General features: G+C 35.1%; 1 protein-coding gene across 1 annotated transcript in view; it reads right to left on the bottom strand.

Moving 5' to 3' along the window:
* LOC123561917 (uncharacterized) overlaps positions 1 to 20,205 on the bottom strand; it is a 133,346-nt gene that overhangs the window by 70,464 nt on the left and 42,677 nt on the right. Inside the window, exons 18-23 of the mRNA XM_053537693.1 lie at positions 19,352 to 19,482; positions 18,197 to 18,377; positions 16,387 to 16,487; positions 11,351 to 11,476; positions 9,235 to 9,343; positions 8,638 to 8,828 (exon numbers count right to left, since the gene is read on the bottom strand). Of these exons, the coding sequence (XP_053393668.1) occupies positions 8,638 to 8,828; positions 9,235 to 9,343; positions 11,351 to 11,476; positions 16,387 to 16,487; positions 18,197 to 18,377; positions 19,352 to 19,482 (839 nt within the window). The remainder of the gene's footprint in view (positions 1 to 8,637; positions 8,829 to 9,234; positions 9,344 to 11,350; positions 11,477 to 16,386; positions 16,488 to 18,196; positions 18,378 to 19,351; positions 19,483 to 20,205) is intronic.

Below are 20,205 nucleotides of genomic sequence, written 5' to 3'. Positions count from 1 at the left end.
TTTTTAATATTTATTTAAGAAATTGTCTATGTAGTTTTAATATCCCCATACTTCAAAGTGCTGTTGTTAAAAGAACACAAGATGCATAGTTACTCATTTCTGTAAAATAATCAGCTTTTATCTTTAAAAAATACTTCAACTAGATGTGTGTCCATAGGACACAGGTGCCCCCCACTCCTGCCACTGTAACATGGTTTTATGACTCAGGTTAAATAATTTTTAAGATGTTTGCAACACAAACTTTTAAGAACATTATGTATATTTTTCACTTATAGTTAGGCATAACTCTAACCTAGCTGAGTAAAATCCTAAAGAGAACACTTCACAGGCTATAAAACAATCCTCTAATGTTTTATGATTCTAGGTCAAGAACATTTTAATATACAGTCATGTTTCACAATCTTTTTTTTTTTAGTAAGTCTGGACAAGAAGTCTGGTCTTGTGTAATGAAAAAACTTTAAATACAAAATAAGTCAGGGGCCATAACTCCTATAAGACTTAATGAATCCAGACGCGAAACCCCAGGTGCACAACTACATATGCTGACCAACATTCCTGTAAACTTTGGTGACTCTAGGTCAAATACTTTTGAAGCTACGCGCGACACAACATTAAAATGACCAATTTTGTACTAAGTCAGGGGCCATAACTCCTATACCACTGAATTAATCCGGATGTGAAAACCCAGGTGCACAACTACACATGCTGGCCAACATTCCTGTAAAGTTTTGTGACTCTACGTCAAATACTTTTGGAGCTAGGCGCGACACAACACTAAAACGACCAATTTTTACAAAGTCAGGGGCCATAACTCCTACATGACTGAATGAATCCAGACGCAAAACCCCAGGTGCACAACTTCACATGCTGACCAACATTCCTGTAAAGTTATGTGACTCTACGTCAAATACTTTTGGACCTAGGCGCGACACAACATTCTCGGAAGGATGGACAGACGGACAAGAGCAAATCTATATGCCCCCACCACTCAACAGTTGAGGATTTGTGGGCTGGAGCATTGTCATGTAACAAATGGACACGCTGGAGACCGTTTGGACGTACTTTTCTCATTTTTGTTTGCATTTTTTCAGAACCACATTCTTACAGAAACTACCAGATACCAGGGATGTGCCTAATTATTTTCAAAAATAATTAATTAATTCCAATTACATTGACAAAATGGCTAATTAAATTAAATAACAAGCCTTTTTTTAAAAAAGTAATTAATCAATTTACAATTATTTTGCCAAAAGTAATTAATTATTTTATATATTATTTTATTTTAACAGTTCAGTCATTTGCAAAGTAATTTTTATTATTCAGCACAATTATTTACAGTTCAAAGCTTTTTTGACAAAAATGTGCATAAAAGCAGCAAATCAAATCATTTACTTAATACATGCATGTTAATATCAGCAAATGTCAGCAAGAAAACATACTGAAATTCAGTCATTCAGTTCCTATCAGCAAATGTACACACTGACATTCATGTGAGACAAATCAAATGACAAAAGATTCATTATCACTATCACCTTCTGTTGTTGATTGTTCTTCTTGAAATCCAGGTAAGGAAAAATTGAAAGCCTTTATCATGTTTGCAGCATTGTCTGTTACAATGTTGGATATTTTATGGCCAACCTCAGTGTCTGCATTTTGCTTGAATGTTTGAGAGCTGATGAATTCAGGATGTGCACTTTGTGTAATACCATCACAGAATGATAAGTTTCAAAATCAGTTTTTCTGTACATTACTATAATTATTAGGTTTAGTGACTAAAATGTTCACCCAGTGATCACACTTAACAGAACTGAATAGGGATTAACACCTGATTGTTGATACAACAATACCTGTCAGCTATTTACATTCTCGCATACCAGAGGTCTACCATGATTCCCCGGATTCCTCTCGGGATTTTGACAAACATCTGACGGATGAGAATGGCTATTTACTGTCGCTGTGAAAATTTCACATGCCCAGTGATCAGTAAAAAACCCAAAGTAATTGAAAGTAATTAGATTTAATTGACAATCACAACCCAAATCTAAGTCAGTAATTAATTAATTTCAATTAATTCAATTTAGTTTGTGCTTAAATATTCATTATTTTCAATTAGATCAAAATTTGTAATTAATTATAATTAATTAAATTACAATTATAATTAGGCACATCCCTGCCAGACACATCCCTACCTTTTGGAACAGCAATTTACATGATTGCCCCAAAATTTCTGAAGAAAATTGTAAATAACACCTTCTTTGTTGTCAGTGTCCATTTAGCAATACTTGGCCTTTTGGCATGTTTCAGAGCCCATACCCTGTTATCAGCTTTCTGCTGGGGCTCATAAAAATGGACCCATGTCTCATCACCAGTTATGAGACTATTAAACAGCTTTTTCTGATATTTTGGATACTTCTTCAACAGTTGTTTCACCATTTGCATCCTCGTGCGTGCCTGCTCATGGGTGAGCAAATGGAGGATCCAGCGGTCACTTAACTTATCTTCCTAACCTTAAAAAATTTCTTCAGAATGAAGTGGACAGATGCTAAACCCATTAGTTTGTCATTTGTGCCAGAAACTGTATGACAGTGATGGACCTGATCTTGTAAATGTTAGATTTGTTAACTGCAGACCTGGGTCTTCTTGAATATTAGGGGCATCTTTGATTGATTCCTGATGGGAACTGAATTTTGTAAGCAACCTATAAACTGTAGAAAATGACATTTGTTTATCCCCATAAACAACACACTGTCATATGTCATCATGTATGAATTTGACACTCAATCCAAACTTACAGCAGGCTCTTATATAACCCCTGATTTCAGCAACATTTCCTATTCCTTTTCTAACCATTTTCAATGCAGTGTATATGAAATGCACCTGAAAGCAACCAAAACTGCAAATAAACTGGCTTGTGGATTTCAAATATATTGTACAATTTATTTGACCTGTCAAAACTTGTCCCCGGCTTTCATTACATTCTGTTCACGCCTAAATAAAATTAGCCATAAAGCCAGAAATATGTTTTGACAGGTCAATTTAATGGTACAATACTTATAAACAATGTACAATGATGAGCAGTCATCTATTGCATTGGTTTTGTATAGGTAAATCTCTATTCAAAAGTTTTCAGTATAGAGAAGGAAGTAGGGACCAAGTAGATTATGAGATTAGACTGATTTTAAAATACTTGTAGCTTTAAACTTATTTGTACATTTTTCAGGATGATGGCTTTTGTATCAACAGCTTTATTTATACTAATAAACTGCACAATTGTTATTGCTTTAAAGAAGCATTGTGACAGAGTGGACACAAAAACACTGACATGTAACTACATTCCTAAAGACATTCCAATTGGAATTTCCTCTGTTCATATCCAGGATTTTAAAGAAAAATCTGAAATATTTGAAGTTAACAGTTCACATTTTAATTCTGATAACTGGAGAAGGGTGAAATCCCTTGTGTTAAAATACGATGTATTAGAACCTGATGGTTCAATTCTTTTGAAGTCAAAATGTTTCCAGGGATTAAAAACCCTTCAAGAGCTACATATACATCTTGTGACAAGAACTGAACTTGACCCAGATGCCTTTATTGGACTGGAAACTCCGAAGTTGTTGGACATGAGCAGATGTATAACGCTGAACCTCCCTGAAGTAGCGCAGAGTCTAGATGGAAAGGGTAAATTTCCTCGATTAGAAAATTTAAAGGTGTCAGATTTAAATATCTATGGAGAACCAAATAAAATAGACACGAAATTTGTAAAAGCACTAAAAGATAAAAATATTACATCTCTAGATTTCAGTAAGACAAAAATCTCTGAAATAAACATTACAGCTGTTTCAAAATTTATGAATGGTCTGAAAAATTTGAATTTATCCGCCACTCCAATATCACATCTGATTACTGATAAAAACACAGATGTCAGTACCCTGGAACACATACATGTCTTGGATGTAAGTCATATACGTATGTTTTGGATAATTCCATTCATAAAAATGTTCAACAAAACATGGTATTTAAATGACTTTCCTTACCAATGGAATTATGTCTTCTGTCCTAGAATTGTAAATTATAGTGCTTGCATTCCAGACAGTGATCATATCTGGATAATGAACAGTATAGTTAAAGTTAACAAACCTTTTCTATGGAGAAGTCAAGAACTGATTTTAAGACAAAACAACATTAAACATCTGGACTTGAACATGCAATGCAGTAAATACACAATATTTACTGTTATACATTTGGACGTGGCTCAGAATGGACTAGAATTTTTACACCCAAGCATACTTTCATGTTTTCCAAATCTCACAACATTGGATCTATCCAGCAATGAGCTTTATAAAATGGTTCAGGAGCATCCGCAATTATTTGAGCAATTACCTATTTCGCTAAGCCATCTTAAGTTGATTAACTTATCCAACAATTTTCTGAAAAGTATTCCAGATGACATTTTCATTCAGAATTATGACCTTGAAACAATTGACCTTTCAAATAATGACCTAGAGCAGGTGACCTTTAATCTGCATCATCTAGAAAAACTCAAGATTCTTGACTTCCAACATAACAGGATAAAGATTCTGAATGGAATTTCTATAAGTAACTTGAACACTACAGGAGATATGGAAGCAGTTGTACAACTTGCATCTAACCCTATTTCATGTTCAGAGTGCCAGGCAAAAGTGTTCCACCAATGGCTTACAAGTACCAATTCTGTGAATATTCCTAAATCAGATCTTAGATGTATTACCGAGAATGGCTCTGAACAAAATATTGATCATCATACACTTGAACTTGTACAGGACATCTGTAATAGGAAAACAATTATTATTTCTGTAAGCACTTCAGTGGGACTAACTACACTTGTTGCTGTGGTAACTGTGACAATATTGTATAAACGTCGAAACTGGGCAACGAAAAGAGCTAACAGGATAACTTTTTTTAACAAGTTGCAGGAAGGTCAAGGTCAACATGAATTTGTTGCTTTTTTATCCTCTAGCAGTGAAGATAAAGATTTTGTAGACAACTCTCTGATGGAGAAGTTGAATGAAAATCTGCAGCTAATGACTGGTATAGATAGAAATCTAGTCTGTAGAGGCGACTTGTACCTGCGACCAGGTTTCTTGATTCTGGACGAAACCGCACGATGTATCGAGAGAGCGTCAGCGTTCATCATGGTGGTGTCTGACAGTTACTGCACTAGCGCTTACTGCCACAATGAGGTAGACCTGGCATGTCATCTAAACAAACCTATCATACTAATGATCAAAGGACATGTGGATGAAAACTTGATGATGCCCACAATGAAAATGCTCTTCAAAAGTAATGTCAGAGTATTATGGACACTGGAAAACAATGACTATATATTGAAAACAACATGGGAAAATGTATGCACATCCCTATTAGACCTCATTACTCGAAACCAAAATTGGGACTAAAATTCACATGGGCCCATTTACAGTTATACCCTGCCCATCAACCGAAGTAAATCAATAACATAACCCATCAAATGGGTTTCTGTTTTGTTATTGATGTTTTTACCTATTGAACATTGAATGCAGAAATGCCTATTTACAGTTATACCCTGCTCATCAACTGAAGTAAATCAATAACATAACCCATCAAATGGGTTTCTGTTTTGTTATTGATGTTTTTACCTATTGAACATTGAATGCAGAAATGCCTATTATGACATATCATGTAACTGAATTTGGACAAGGAATGCCTATGAGGGAATGAGTGTGTTACTTCAATCTTAATGAAAACATTGCAGAAACAACAAAAAATGAATGAATTGTGGACTGTCAAATATATTCAAATGTAAGCATTGGCTCAGAGGCACCTTATGTTTAACATGGAAGCACTTGGGTTCAAAATCCACTGACAAAAACATTTTGTTTGACTATCTTACATGCTTTTTTATCATTTTATTTCTATAATGCTTTTGATGTGTTCTGTTACTTGGTATAATACATTGGTATTAAATTCATCTTCTAGTTCACCTACATGTTAAGCAAGTAGCTGGAATTTTTTATAACACAAGGTTCTATGATATACAGTTTTAGTATTACATAACATTATCTAACAGTTTGATATATTTAGGATTTTATCTGAAACACTGATCTGTCATTGAATAAAATCATTGTTTGGAGTTCAGATGTGTAGGAAATATAACATGAGAGCGCAGCACAAGCGATATAATGAAATGCACCTAAACCACAAACAATGATTTTATTCAAGAGCAAATCATTGTTTTAGATATATGTGTAAAATATTTTGACCAAAGATTATTATTTACATCTCTGACAACATAAAATATTTGCCTGTTTTGTGTGGTGTCTTTTTCCAGAGTGCAGCTGCTATGAAGTTTGACACTATGATATAATAACTGTGATGTAATGGGGAACATTAGTCAGTTACTTCCCCTGATAATGTTCAAGAAGCAGATTGGTCCTTCCTCTGTTTTTATCACATAAAAAGCATATTTATTTTGACCAACCGCAACATCTTGGATAAAGGTTATAAGGAAAAAGTCAGAGGAATCCAACTGACAGGGACCAATGTAATATTTGGTTATCCTTGCGCTTTATCATAAAACTATTCAAGGGAAGTAACAAGCTAATGTTCCTCATAGAAATGATTTTGTTGCATAATAACACATACTTCCATAGGAAAATAAATCGGATCTTGTTAGAATTTCTCATAAATATTTCTATTTTTATATCATAGAGTACTTGCCCCTCACTTATGAGGGTTCAAGCCTCAATTGTCATGTAAGGAAGCCATCAAGCTGGCTTACAGAAGGTCGGTGGTTCTACCCAGGTGCCCGCCTGTGATGAAATAATGTCTTCCTTCACCATTAAAGCTGGAAAGTCGCCATATGACCTAATATGAAATAAGGCAAAGCCTCAAAGCGAGCTCAAAGAAATCGGATTTATCTGAAAATATTATGCATCATTTATTTGTCACAAAGAAACTATTCACTAGTCACAAGAACTCAGGAGAACCTATTCACTGAAAAAGTCTACATTTAGTGTCACCATACCTATAACAGTGAATATCATACGTTGCAAAGTTTATGGGAAGCCGGTGTCACGGTGACGTCATTACCGCGTTCCCGTTTCTTTTGGCTTATTATGACATTTTTTCCATTTTCTTGCCGATGCTTGATCTTTTAAATGAAAACAATATTTTTTTCAAACAACTGGAAATCATTTTTTTCATTATTGTTAAGTGATGAGTAATTTTTAGCAATTGAATGAAGTTCTGTATTCACTCCGGAAAGAAGTACTTCCTGTGAGCACCAGTCCGTTAGGGTGCGCTTTTTTAAAACTTCCGACGAAACTTTTCAAATCCATCACCCACCAAGTGTGAAAGTATACTTGCGTTACCGTAAAGCTCGATTCTCGAGCAGGCCCTTCGGGCCTGCTCTTCGAGCTCGCTATAACTGTGTTGATGCGATGTTAAACCCAACAAAATAAATAAATCAATAATGGTTATACTTTAAAGTCATTAGTACTTCCAGTTTATCTTTACTTTCTTTTATATCATAGCATATTTCATGTTTTATTTTCATCGGTTACTTTTAGTATATGCAAAAACTTTGAGCTTTTTCTGGATACTAGAAATAGATTATGTAAATATTGATTAGGTAATAGCTGATTTGTAAGATTAATGTTGGATGGCTTATCAGAAAGTGGATGCTTAATTTAAACCCATTATGGAAGAAATGCATTCTGGGAGAATTCACCTCAGTAGACTGGTAAAGTCTAAAAAGCTCTCCTAGGATTTAGAAATTAAATATTAATCATTTCTGTGTTCTTCTTTTGGCTAATTAACCTAAGAGTTTTATTAAATTCTTTGTAATTTTTCCCTAATCTACTTTTTAAACAGCAATTAATGTGGACTTCTATCTTTAAATACTTTGGTAATTATGTCATTAGTTTAGACTGCTAAACACAGAGTCACCGAAGTACAGAATCACATTTGATATTTTCACATTTCTTGCAATTATTATTCTATATACTTGCTGAAGTTGAAACTTTATTCTTTTTATTCATCAGCCTGTCATCTTTATCAGTATTATTGACATTTTTTAACTTGTATATTTATTTAATCATTTGTATAATATCAATTTAGAAATTAAAAAGTAAGTTGCTTTTGAAACCTTTTTGCATTTTTAATTGCCCTTTCTCAATAAAGGATGGTGATGTCCTAATTTTGCAGTTATTCTGACATAATAATTTGCTAGACCACTATTTCCACGCACATACAGAATAAAGAGTTAGACTCCCTACAACAATTGTATTAGGTTGCGAGCCAAAAGTGTCTACACATACCCCTCCCTAGACTTTTTTCATAGGTACCAAACTGTTCAGCAGGAACTTGAGCTATATGATTTCACCGTTTCCATGGCAACCATTCATTTTTTGGAAAGGACAAACATATAGATAATAATCAGTCATATCTTGGCTAGAAATACTGTTAATGTTCCATGGTCAATTAAATCAGATTTTCATTTTATTACCTGCCGACAAGCAATTTCTTCAAGAGTTTTTGTACTGTTTTAGGGTTTTCTTAACACACTACAACCAAACTAAAGGCAAATCTGATGAAGTATATAACTGCATAGTGTCCTACCTTTTCTGTGGCAGCCTTAAGCTGGTCCTGTCTTAGATTATACTCTGCCACCGACATAGTGGTTGTAGGAGCGAGCGTTGTGGTTGTGCTGGCTCCTGCATCAGCCTCAGTAGCAATCATGGCTGCAGCGAGATCACTGGATTCCTTGGTGGCTTTATCAGCAAGGTAACCAGCTCCCTGGGCCATCTTTCCTGCAACAAACAACAAACTCCTAGAACAGGATAGGAATTATAACAACATAAAACCTTAAAATAATTTGTGGATAACATGACAACATGACATGGATATAAAGTTGAACAATCAAGCTTTGCAAGTACTGTAAATTTTGTGTTTTTGATTATTTCGCTAAAATATATCTTCATCAGAACATTATTTTAAATACTCACAGCTTCAGAAGGAGAAAACATTGCATTAGTTGACTGCTTTTTACATTTAGCAAAAATATCTGACATTATAATATCAGAACATATTATCCTTTCGAAGGTATAAAGACACAATCATTAATTATGTAAGGTTTCATCAGAAGACTATCATTAAAGAACAGTAGACAATGCAATGTAATTGAATACAAATTTGTTTTTGTTGTTGTTGGCTTACCAATGACTTCAATAAGTGTGTAGGCAGCTTCCTCCCTATCGTCTGCTGATGCGTACACCTCTTTCTCCAGTACCTTGGCATAATTGTCCAAAATTAGATTTGCACTATCCTGAAAATTTTAATTTAAAAAACACTTTAAAATATCAAATTCCACTGATGCGTTGCTCACTGTAGTGTTTCGTATGTAACTTTACAAACTGGGCATACAGGTTTGTTTTCAGAAAAATATATGTGATCAAGGTGCTACTCATTGTAGTGGTTTTGCCCCTAAAATACTTAAATCATTAGAAAATTAAACACAACATAGGAAACAGAAATATAGCATTATAATTTATTCTATACACCTCAGGTAAGAAATCTAGAGCTCTGTCACAGTAACTTCTTAGTCAAGGATTTAAAACAAGAGGGCCAAGATGGCCCTAGGTCGCTCACCTGAGAAACACACCATAACAGTGTAAACATGTTTGACCTAGGGATTTAATGGAAACAAATATTCTGACCAATTTTCATTAAGATTGGACCAAAAATGTGGTCTCTTAAGCGTAAACAATTATTTTCTTCAATTTGACCTAGTGACCTAGTTTTTGAGCCAAGATGACCTACATTCAAATTTGACCTAGATTTGATCAATGCAATCATTCTGACCAAATTTCATCAATCTCAATTGAAAAATACAGCCTCTATCGCATACAAAACGTTTTTCTTTGATTTGTCCTAGCGACCTAGTTTTTGACCCCAGATGACCCATTTTCAAACTTGACCTTAATTTCATCAAGGCAATCACTCTGACCAAATTTCATGAAGATCAATTGAAAAATACAGTCTCTATTGCATACACAAGGTTTTTCTTGATTTGACGTAATGACCTAGCTTTTTACTCCAGATGACCCATATGCTAACTTGATCTAGATTTCATCAAGGCAATCATTCTGACAAAAATTTTTTTGAATATCCAGTGTAAAATGACCTACTTTTTGAACCTAGATGACCCATATTCTAACTCCTCTTAGATTTCATCCAGACAAACATTCTGATCAAATTTCATGAAGATCCGGTGTAAAATGCAGCCCCTTTTGCATACACAAGGTTTTTCTTTGATTTGACCTAGTGACCTAGTTTTTGACCCAAGATGACCCATATTCAAACTTGACCTAGATTTCATCAAGGCAATCATTCTGACCAAAATTCATGAAGATCAATTGAAAAATACAGCTTCTATCGCATACACAAGGTTTTTCTTTGATCTGACCTTGTGACCTAGTTTTTGAATCCCAGATGACCCATTTTTGAACCTGGCCTACACAAGGTTTTTCTTTGATTTGACATAGTGACCTAATTTTTTATCCCATATGACCCATTTTCGAAATTGGCCTAGATTTCATCAAGGCAATCATTCTGAAAAAAAATTCATGAAGATCAGTTGAAAAATACAGCCTCTATTGCATACACAAGGTTTTACTTTGTTTTGACCTAGTGACCTAGTTTTTGAATCCCAGATGACCCATTTTTAAACCTGGCCTAGATTTCATCAAGGTTATCATTCTGATCAAAATTCATGAAGATCAATTGAAAAATACAGCCTCTATTGCATACACAAGGTTTTTCTTTGATCTGACCTAGTGACCTAGTTTTTGATCCCAGATGACCGATTTTCGAACTTGGCCTAGATTTCATCAAGGTAATCATTCTGACAAAATTTCACAAAGATCAATTTAAAAATACAGCCTGTATCGCATACACAAGCTAAATGTTGACAGACGACAGACGCCAGACGCCGGACATCGAGCGATCACAATAACTCGCCTGAGCATTGCTGAGGTGAGCTAAAAATGGAGAAAAAAAATTAAATTTAGTTACTTTATAAGTAGGACTGTTAATCACAGACCTTTATATAAGTTACTACAAATTGTGATATTTTGTGTGACCTTTATTTTACAATTCTATTGTATCAGCACTTATTTTACCAACCAAGAAATCACAACTACATACCACTGAAGTAAAAAATATATTGAACATTTAGCACATACAAGTTCTGAATTTGAAAAGGGCCGGATCATTAGTATATTAAGCGAAAATTAAACTCTCAAGAATAATTCCCAATTTACACACTCCATACCTGAGCAGTCTGAGAGAGTTCATTTTCTTTCTCAGCTAATGTTGCCAAGGCAGCACTTGTCGTCTGCATCTCTTCCATTGTTGTCGGGGCAACACGCTCAAACCCATACAAGATTGCTTCACGTGTCTGCAGATGAAATGTTCATAAATGAGTATCTATCAGTATCACAAGTGTCTAAATTTCAACATATAAATGAATATATTTAATATATTTCAAATGAAACATAGTGATATTCTATTAGCCTTCCTCTATAAACATGTGTTATGTTTACTTATCTCCGCCTAGCTCTACTGTACGCTATATACAGGTGTTATGTTAACTTATCCATGCCTAGCTCTACCTTACGCTATATACATGTGTTATGTTTACTTATCCCCGACTAGCTCTACCTTATGCTATTATATATACATGTGTTATGTTTACTTATCCCCGACTAGCTCTACCTTATGCTATATACATGTGTTATGTTTACTTATCCCCGCCTAGCTCTACCGTACGCTATATACATGTGTTATGTTTACTTATCCCCGCCTAGCTCTACCTTACGCTATATACATGTGTTATGTTTACTTATCCCCGCCTAGCTCTACCTTACGCTATATACAAGTGTTATGTTTACTTATCCCCGCCTAGCTCTACCTTATGCTATATACATGTGTTATGTTTACTTATCCCCGCCTAGCTCTACCTTATGCTATATACATGTGTTATGTTTACTTATCCCCGCCTAGCTCTACCTTACGCTATATACATGTGTTATGTTTTCTTATCCCCGCCTAGCTCTACCTTACGCTATATACATGTGTTATGTTTACTTATCCCCGCCTAGCTCTACCTTACGCTACATACAGGTGTTATGTTTACTTATCCCTGACTAGCTCTACCTTACGCTATATACAGGTGTTATGTTTACTTATCCCTGACTAGCTCTACCTTACGCTATATACAGGTGTTATGTTTACTTATCCCTGACTAGCTCTACCTTACGCTATATACATGTGTTATTTTTACTTATCCATGCCTAGCTCTACCTTACGCTATATACAGGTGTTATGTTTACTTATCCATGCCTAGCTCTACCTTACGATACATACAGGTGTTATGTTTACTTATCCATGCCTAGCTCTACCTTACGCTATATACAGGTGTTATGTTTACTTATCCATGCCTAGCTCTACCTTATGCTATATACATGTTTACTTATCCCCGCCTAGCTCTACCTTACGCTATATACATGTGTTATGTTTACTTATCCTCGCCTAGCTCTACCTTATGCTATATACATGAGTTATGTTTACTTATCCCTGACTAGCTCTACCTTATGCTATATACATGTGTTATCTTTACTTATCCCTGCCTAGCTCTACCTTATGCTATATACATGTGTTATGTTTACTTATCCATGTCTAGCTTTACCTTATGCTATATACATGTGTTATGTTTACTTATCCCTGCCTAGCTCTACCTTATGCTATATACATGTGTTATGTTTACTTATCCATGTCTAGCTTTACCTTATGCTATATACATGTGTTATGTTTACTTATCCCTGCCTAGCTCTACCTTATGCTATATACATGTGTTATGTTTACTTATTCCTGACTAGCTCTACCTTAGGCTATATACATGTGTTATCTTTACTTATCTATGCCTAGCTCTACCTTACGCTATATACATGTTATGTTTACTTATCCATGCTCTACCTTATGCTATATACATGTGTTATGTTTACTTATCCCCGCCTAGCTCTACCTTACGCTATATACAAGTGTTATGTTTACTTATCCCCGCCTAGCTCTAACTTATGCTATATACATGTGTTATGTTTACTTATCCCCGCCTAGCTCTACCTCACGCTATATACATGTGTTATGTTTACTTATCCCCGCCTAGCTCTACCTTAGGCTATATACATGTGTTATGTTTACTTATCCATGCCTAGCTCTACCTTATGCTATATACATGTGTTATGTTTACTTATCCATGCCTAGCTCTACCTTACGCTATATACATGTGTTATGTTTACTTATCCCCGCCTAGCTCTACCTTACGCTATATACATGTGTTATGTTTACTTATCCCCACCTAGCTCTAACTTATGCTATATACAAGTGTTATGTTTACTTATCCATGCCTAGCTCTACCTTACGCTATATAAATGTGTTATGTTTACCTTTTTCCATCCCGCGTTACTTTCCCTCTAAATACATGTGTCATGCTTACTGTTTCCAGCCTTGCTCTACCTTCCCTCATATACAAATATTATGATTACCATTTCCTACCTTGCTCTACCTTCCTCAATATACATGTGCTTTTTAACCTTTTCCCACCTTGCTCTACCTTCCTCTTTATACAAATATTATGTTTACCATTTCCTGCCTTGCTCTACCTTCCTCAATATACAAATATTATGTTTACCATTTCCTACCTTGCTCTACCTTCCTGAATATACATGTGTTATTTGACCTTTTCCCACCTTGCTCTACCTTCCTGAATATACATGTGTTATTTAACCTTTTCCCAACTTGCTCTACCTTCCTCTATATACAAATACTATGTTTACCATTTCCTGCCTTGCTCTACCTTCCTCAATATACATATGTTATTTGACCTTTTCCCACCTTGCTCTACCTTCCTCAATATACATATGTTATTAGACCATTTCCCACCTTGCTCTACCTTCCTCTATATACAAATATTATGTTTACCATTTCCTGCCTTGCTCTACCTTCCTGAATATACATGTGTTATTTGACCTTTTCCCACCTTGCTCTACCTTCCTGAATATACATGTGTTATTTGACCTTTTCCCACCTTGCTCTACCTTCCTGAATATACATGTGTTATCTAACCTTTTCCTAACTTGCTCTACCTCCCTCTATATACAAATACTATGTTTACCATTTCCTGCCTTGCTCTACCTTCCTCAATATACATATGTTATTTGACCTTTTCCCACCTTACTCTACCTTCCTCAATATACATATGTTATTAGACAATTTCCCACCTTGCTCTACCTTCCTCTTTATACAAATATTATGTTTACCATTTCCCACCTTGCTCTACCTTCCTGAATATACATGTGTTATTTAACCTTTTCCCAACTTGCTTTACCTTCTGCTATATACAAATATTATGTTTACTTATCCTCGCCTAGCTCTACCTTATGCTATATACATGAGTTATGTTTACTTATCCCTGACTAGCTCTACCTTATGCTATATACATGTGTTATCTTTACTTATCCCTGCCTAGCTCTACCTTACGCTATATACATGTGTTATGTTTACTTATCCATGCCTAGCTTTACCTTATGCTATATACATGTGTTATGTTTACTTATCCCTGCCTAGCTCTACCTTATGCTATATACATGTGTTATGTTTACTTATCCCTGACTAGCTCTACCTTAGGCTATATACATGTGTTATCTTTACTTATCTATGCCTAGCTCTACCTTACGCTATATACATGTTATGTTTACTTATACATGCTCTACCTTATGCTATATACATGTGTTATGTTTACTTATCCCCGCCTAGCTCTACCTTACGCTATATACAAGTGTTATGTTTACTTATCCCCGCCTAGCTCTAACTTATGCTATATACATGTGTTATGTTTACTTATCCCCGCCTAGCTCTACCTCACGCTATATACATGTGTTATGTTTACTTATCCCTGCCTAGCTCTACCTTAGGCTATATACATGTGTTATGTTTACTTATCCATGCCTAGCTCTACCTTACGCTATATACATGTGTTATGTTTACTTATCCATGCCTAGCTCTACCTTACGCTATATACATGTGTTATGTTTACTTATCCCCGCCTAGCTCTACCTTACGCTATATACATGTGTTATGTTTACTTATCCCCACCTAGCTCTAACTTATGCTATATACAAGTGTTATGTTTACTTATGCATGCCTAGCTCTACCTTACGCTATATACATGTGTTATGTTTACCTTTTTCCATCCCGCATTACTTTCCCTCTAAATACATGTGTCATGCTTACTGTTTCCCGCCTTGCTCTACCTTCCCTCATATACAAATATTATGATTACCATTTCCTACCTTGCTCTACCTTCCTCAATATACATGTGTTATTTAACCTTTTCCCACCTTGCTCTACCTTCCTCTTTATACAAATATTATGTTTACCATTTCCTGCCTTGCTCTACCTTCCTCAATATACAAATATTATGTTTACCATTTCCTACCTTGCTCTACCTTCCTGAATATACATGTGTTATTTGACCTTTTCCCACCTTGCTCTACCTTCCTGAATATACATGTGTTATTTAACCTTTTCCCAACTTGCTCTACCTTCCTCTATATACAAATACTATGTTTACCATTTCCTGCCTTGCTCTACCTTCCTCAATATACATATGTTATTTGACCTTTTCCCACCTTGCTCTACCTTCCTCAATATACATATGTTATAAGACCATTTCCCACCTTGCTCTACCTTCCTCTATATACAAATATTATGTTTACCATTTCCTGCCTTGCTCTACCTTCCTGAATATACATGTGTTATTTGACCTTTTCCCACCTTGCTCTACCTTCCTGAATATACATGTGTTATTTGACCTTTTCCCACCTTGCTCTACCTTCCTCAATATACATGTGTTATTTAACCTTTTCCTAACTTGCTCTACCTCCCTCTATATACAAATACTATGTTTACCATTTCCTGCCTTGCTCTACCTTCCTCAATATACATATGTTATTTGACCTTTTCCCACCTTGCTCTACCTTCCTCAATATACATATGTTATTAGACCATTTCCCACCTTGCTCTACCTTCCTCTTTATACAAATATTATGTTTACCATTTCCTACCTTGCTCTACCTTCCTGAATATACATGTGTTATTTAACCTTTTCCCAACTTGCTTTACCTTCTGCTATATACAAATATTATGTTTACCATCTCCTGCCTTGCTCTATCTTTCTGAATATAAATGTGTTATTTAATCTTATCCCAACTTGCTTTACCTTCCTTTATATACAAGTGTTATGTTTACCTTTTCTCGTCTTGCTCTACCTTCCTCTACAGATTGTGCCTGTATTTCTGCAAGCTGTGCATCAGTCATGTTACCACTTCCATTTACACTTGCTGCTGTAGCTAATACGATAAAAAGAAAATTAATGATCTAACCTGTATTTTCAGAATTTATCTGAAAAATACTGTTGAACACTTAAAAATCAGTAAACTAGATGTGTGACTCCACAAACACTTGTGACCCCCACTTCCTGTCACAGTACATAGGTGAAACATTTTTTAAGATGTAAGCAACTAAACTTTTAAGCACTTTGTTTATCACTATGTGAAGGACTATATAAATCTCGCACGATAACTCAAACGATAACATGTTTGATAATCATAATTTTTCTTCATTAAAACATTTCAATACAGAAAATATTTTTGTATAACATTACAGTATGCACTTAACTTTTATCATTGACAACCTTTTTGAGTTCAACGATGCATGACAACCATAACAATCAAACAATAATATAAACATGTTGTCGTTTAAATTATCGTGCAGGAGTAGTAACTTTGGTCTGGCTGAGTAAAATCCCAAACAGAACACCAAGTGCAAAACTTCACATAATATATAACAATCCTCTAATGGTTATGACTCTTAAAGTCAAATTCTTTCTGACATAACATGGTACACAAACTTATATACTCTTTAATAATGTTTTGACTTTATCAAAAGCCATATTTCTGGTCTGATCAAAACAAAACCTCAGGTGCTCATCTTCACATTCTGAATGATATTCCTCTTATGTTCCACAACCCAGAAGGTCAAGCACATTTTTAGAAACATGTGACACAAACTTTTATGCCCTTTTATGCTTATTTTTGAATATGTCAAGGGCAATAATTCTAGTCTGACTGTGTGAAATCTCTAACAAACCCCAGGTGCACAACTTCACATGGTTAATAATATTCCTGTTATGTTTAATAATCCTAAATAAAAGACTTTATGAGATACATACAACACAAACTTTCAGGCTCATTTTATGCATATTTTTGACTAAGTCAAGGGCCATAACTCTGGTCTGGCTGTGTACAGTCCCAGAGAAACCATCAGGTGCACAATTTCAAAAATGAGGATGAATGATTTCAGACACAATGTCCTCTATCAAATCATCATGGAGTACAACCCTGCAATCCATAGATCTGTGCTCTCCATACTGAGCTAATTGGGAGGGCAAGAGTAGTCAAAATATAAATAAGAAACTTTCCTATACTACTACTAACAGGTATTACCTTGATGATAACAAGTAAAAAAATCATATTGTAAAATCAGTTAAATTCATGGGCAAGATTCTTCTTAAGCAACCATGAAATCCATGAAAGTAGTCCCTTACAAAATTAATGATTTTGCAGTTTTTTCTACATATGAGCTGTTACCATGCTCAAGTAAATTAACCCTTTGCCTGCTGGCGGCAGTAATTCTGCCTTTGCGACCAGTGCAGACCAAGATCAGCCTGCACATCCGTGCAGTCTGATCATGGTCTGCACTGTTCGCTATTCAGTCAGTAAATTTTCAGTAAACACCCCTTCGAATAATAAATGGTATTGCCCAAATTGAATGATGGACCAGTCCATTACAGAAATTTAGCAGGCTAAGGGTTAATAAGTGTATTCTGTGAAATCATTCATATTCATGGGTTGAGTCAATTCACAAAAGTTAAATTATATTTTCTTTTCAAGAGTAGAAATCCACAAATTAACATCCTCATGAAACAGCCGTTTTGGCCAAAACCACAAAATTTCATACCAATGAAGTTAAATCATTTCACAATATATATCCCACTTACTGGTTGTAAGAACTGGGGTAGTCACTCCAGCATCTGCTTCTTCATTGAGAAATTTTCCTATAACATTACTGACCGGTGCCACCTTAATGTCTGCTCCAACAAACAGGTTGTCTATAAGACCACCATCTTGCGTTGCATTCACCAGCATGTCTGATACTGTCCCGGAATCTGGTGCTGTCACCTTTAACGTAATAAATGTTAACATGAGCACCGCTTTGCGGGTGCTGACACTCATCTGATTTTTTTGTATAATATAAAAATTGTCCTACCCATGATTTTCTAAGTGTAAAAAGCAGGATGGAGTTATGTTTCTTGATATACTGAGTCAGCTTATGATGGTCAACAACTGTTGCAAGTTTTAAAGCAAAAGCTTTGATAGTTTAGGAGAAAAGTTGACCTAAACATAAAACCAAGAAATCTGATATTTTCTAAGTCTAAAAGGGGCCATAATTCTTGCAAAAAGCAGGACAGAGTTATGTTTCTTGCTGTGCATGGTCAGCTTATGATGGCAAACAAGTGTTGCAAGTTTTAAAGCAATAGCTTTGATAGTTTATGAGAAAAGCTGACCTAAACATAAAACTTAACCAAGAAATCTGATATTTTCTAAGTCCAAAAGGGGCCATAATTCTTGCAAAAAGCAGGATGGAGTTATTTTTCTTGCTGTACAGGGTCAACTACTAATGGTGAACAAGTGTTGCAAGTTTCAAAGCAATAGCTTTGATAGTTTAGGAGAAAAGCTGACCTAAACACAAAACTTAACCAGGCAACGCCGACGCCGATCAAGTGATGACAGTAACTCATCATAATTTTTTTTTAAAAATCAGATGAGCTAATAAAAAAGGGGTTTTCAATTTAAGCTTTTCTTAAAACTTTTTGTTTTCTTTTTATATCTAAGTACATTGAAAACATTTCATCTGTCTGTACCAAACTTTCTTTTATCTGGCAATATCTTGCTAAATCTAATATCGACTTCTGTTTCAGCCTGTCATGTGTTTATCACATTGCTGTTATGCTGGACAATATAATTCTTTTCCTGTACATATTATATATTCAAGTCATAGTCTTTAAGTGTAGGATTTTCAAATATTTTAAAATTTCAATGTTTATATGAAGGTCACAGTGTCCCTTTAAAGCTCGATAGCTCCATATACTTACTGTTACAAATGACCAGGCATCTTTGAAAGCCCCACTAAGATCATAAGCTCTAGCGATCACATCCACTCTGTTACTACGGTAATCATAGCCAGCAGGGAATGGAGCTTCTTTTCCACCATTGTTGTCAATTGCTTATTAAAGTAAAAGGTTGATTATTTTAGTTTCAAGTTTTCCATCATCTTTCTATATATTTTTATGCAAATATTCCACAGAATGATATAGACTTCAAATATATAAAAGCATCATATACCTTATAATAACAAGAGCTGTCAGTAAGACAGCACCTGCGACTTTTCTCAGTGCTTGACTCTGAATTAGAGCTTTGCCAGTAAAAGGGGCATAAAACTGTCAAAATTCTAATCAGAGTTATGGGGATTGTTTCTTATGGTGTAACCTTTTATAGTATATAACTATTTTAAGTTTCAAGTCAATAGCTTTGATAGTGATAGAGATATTGGACGTTTAAAATATAAAACTTTAACCAAAAAATTCTAAGTAAACAAGAGGGCCAAGATGGCCCTAGGTCGCTCACCTGAAAAACACATCATAACAGTGTAAACATCTGTGACCTATTGATTTCATGGAAAACAAGAGCACCGCCTTGCGGGTGCTGACGCTCATCTGATTTTTTTTGTGTAATAGAAATATTGTCCTACCCATGATTTTCTAAGTCTAAAAAGGGCCATCATTCTTGCAAAAAGCAGGATAGAGTTATGTTTCTTAATGTTCAGTGTCCACTTATGATGGTGAAAAACTGTTGCAAGTTTTAAAGCAATAGCTTTGATAGTTTATGAGAAAAGTTGACTTAAACATAACACTCAACCAAGAAAATGATTTTCTAAGTCCAAAAGGGG

This window comes from Mercenaria mercenaria, chromosome 2 (assembly GCF_021730395.1).
Source record: "Mercenaria mercenaria strain notata chromosome 2, MADL_Memer_1, whole genome shotgun sequence".
Taxonomy (NCBI): Eukaryota; Metazoa; Mollusca; class Bivalvia; order Venerida; family Veneridae; genus Mercenaria; species Mercenaria mercenaria.
This window is presented reverse-complemented; position numbering and strand designations above follow the sequence as displayed.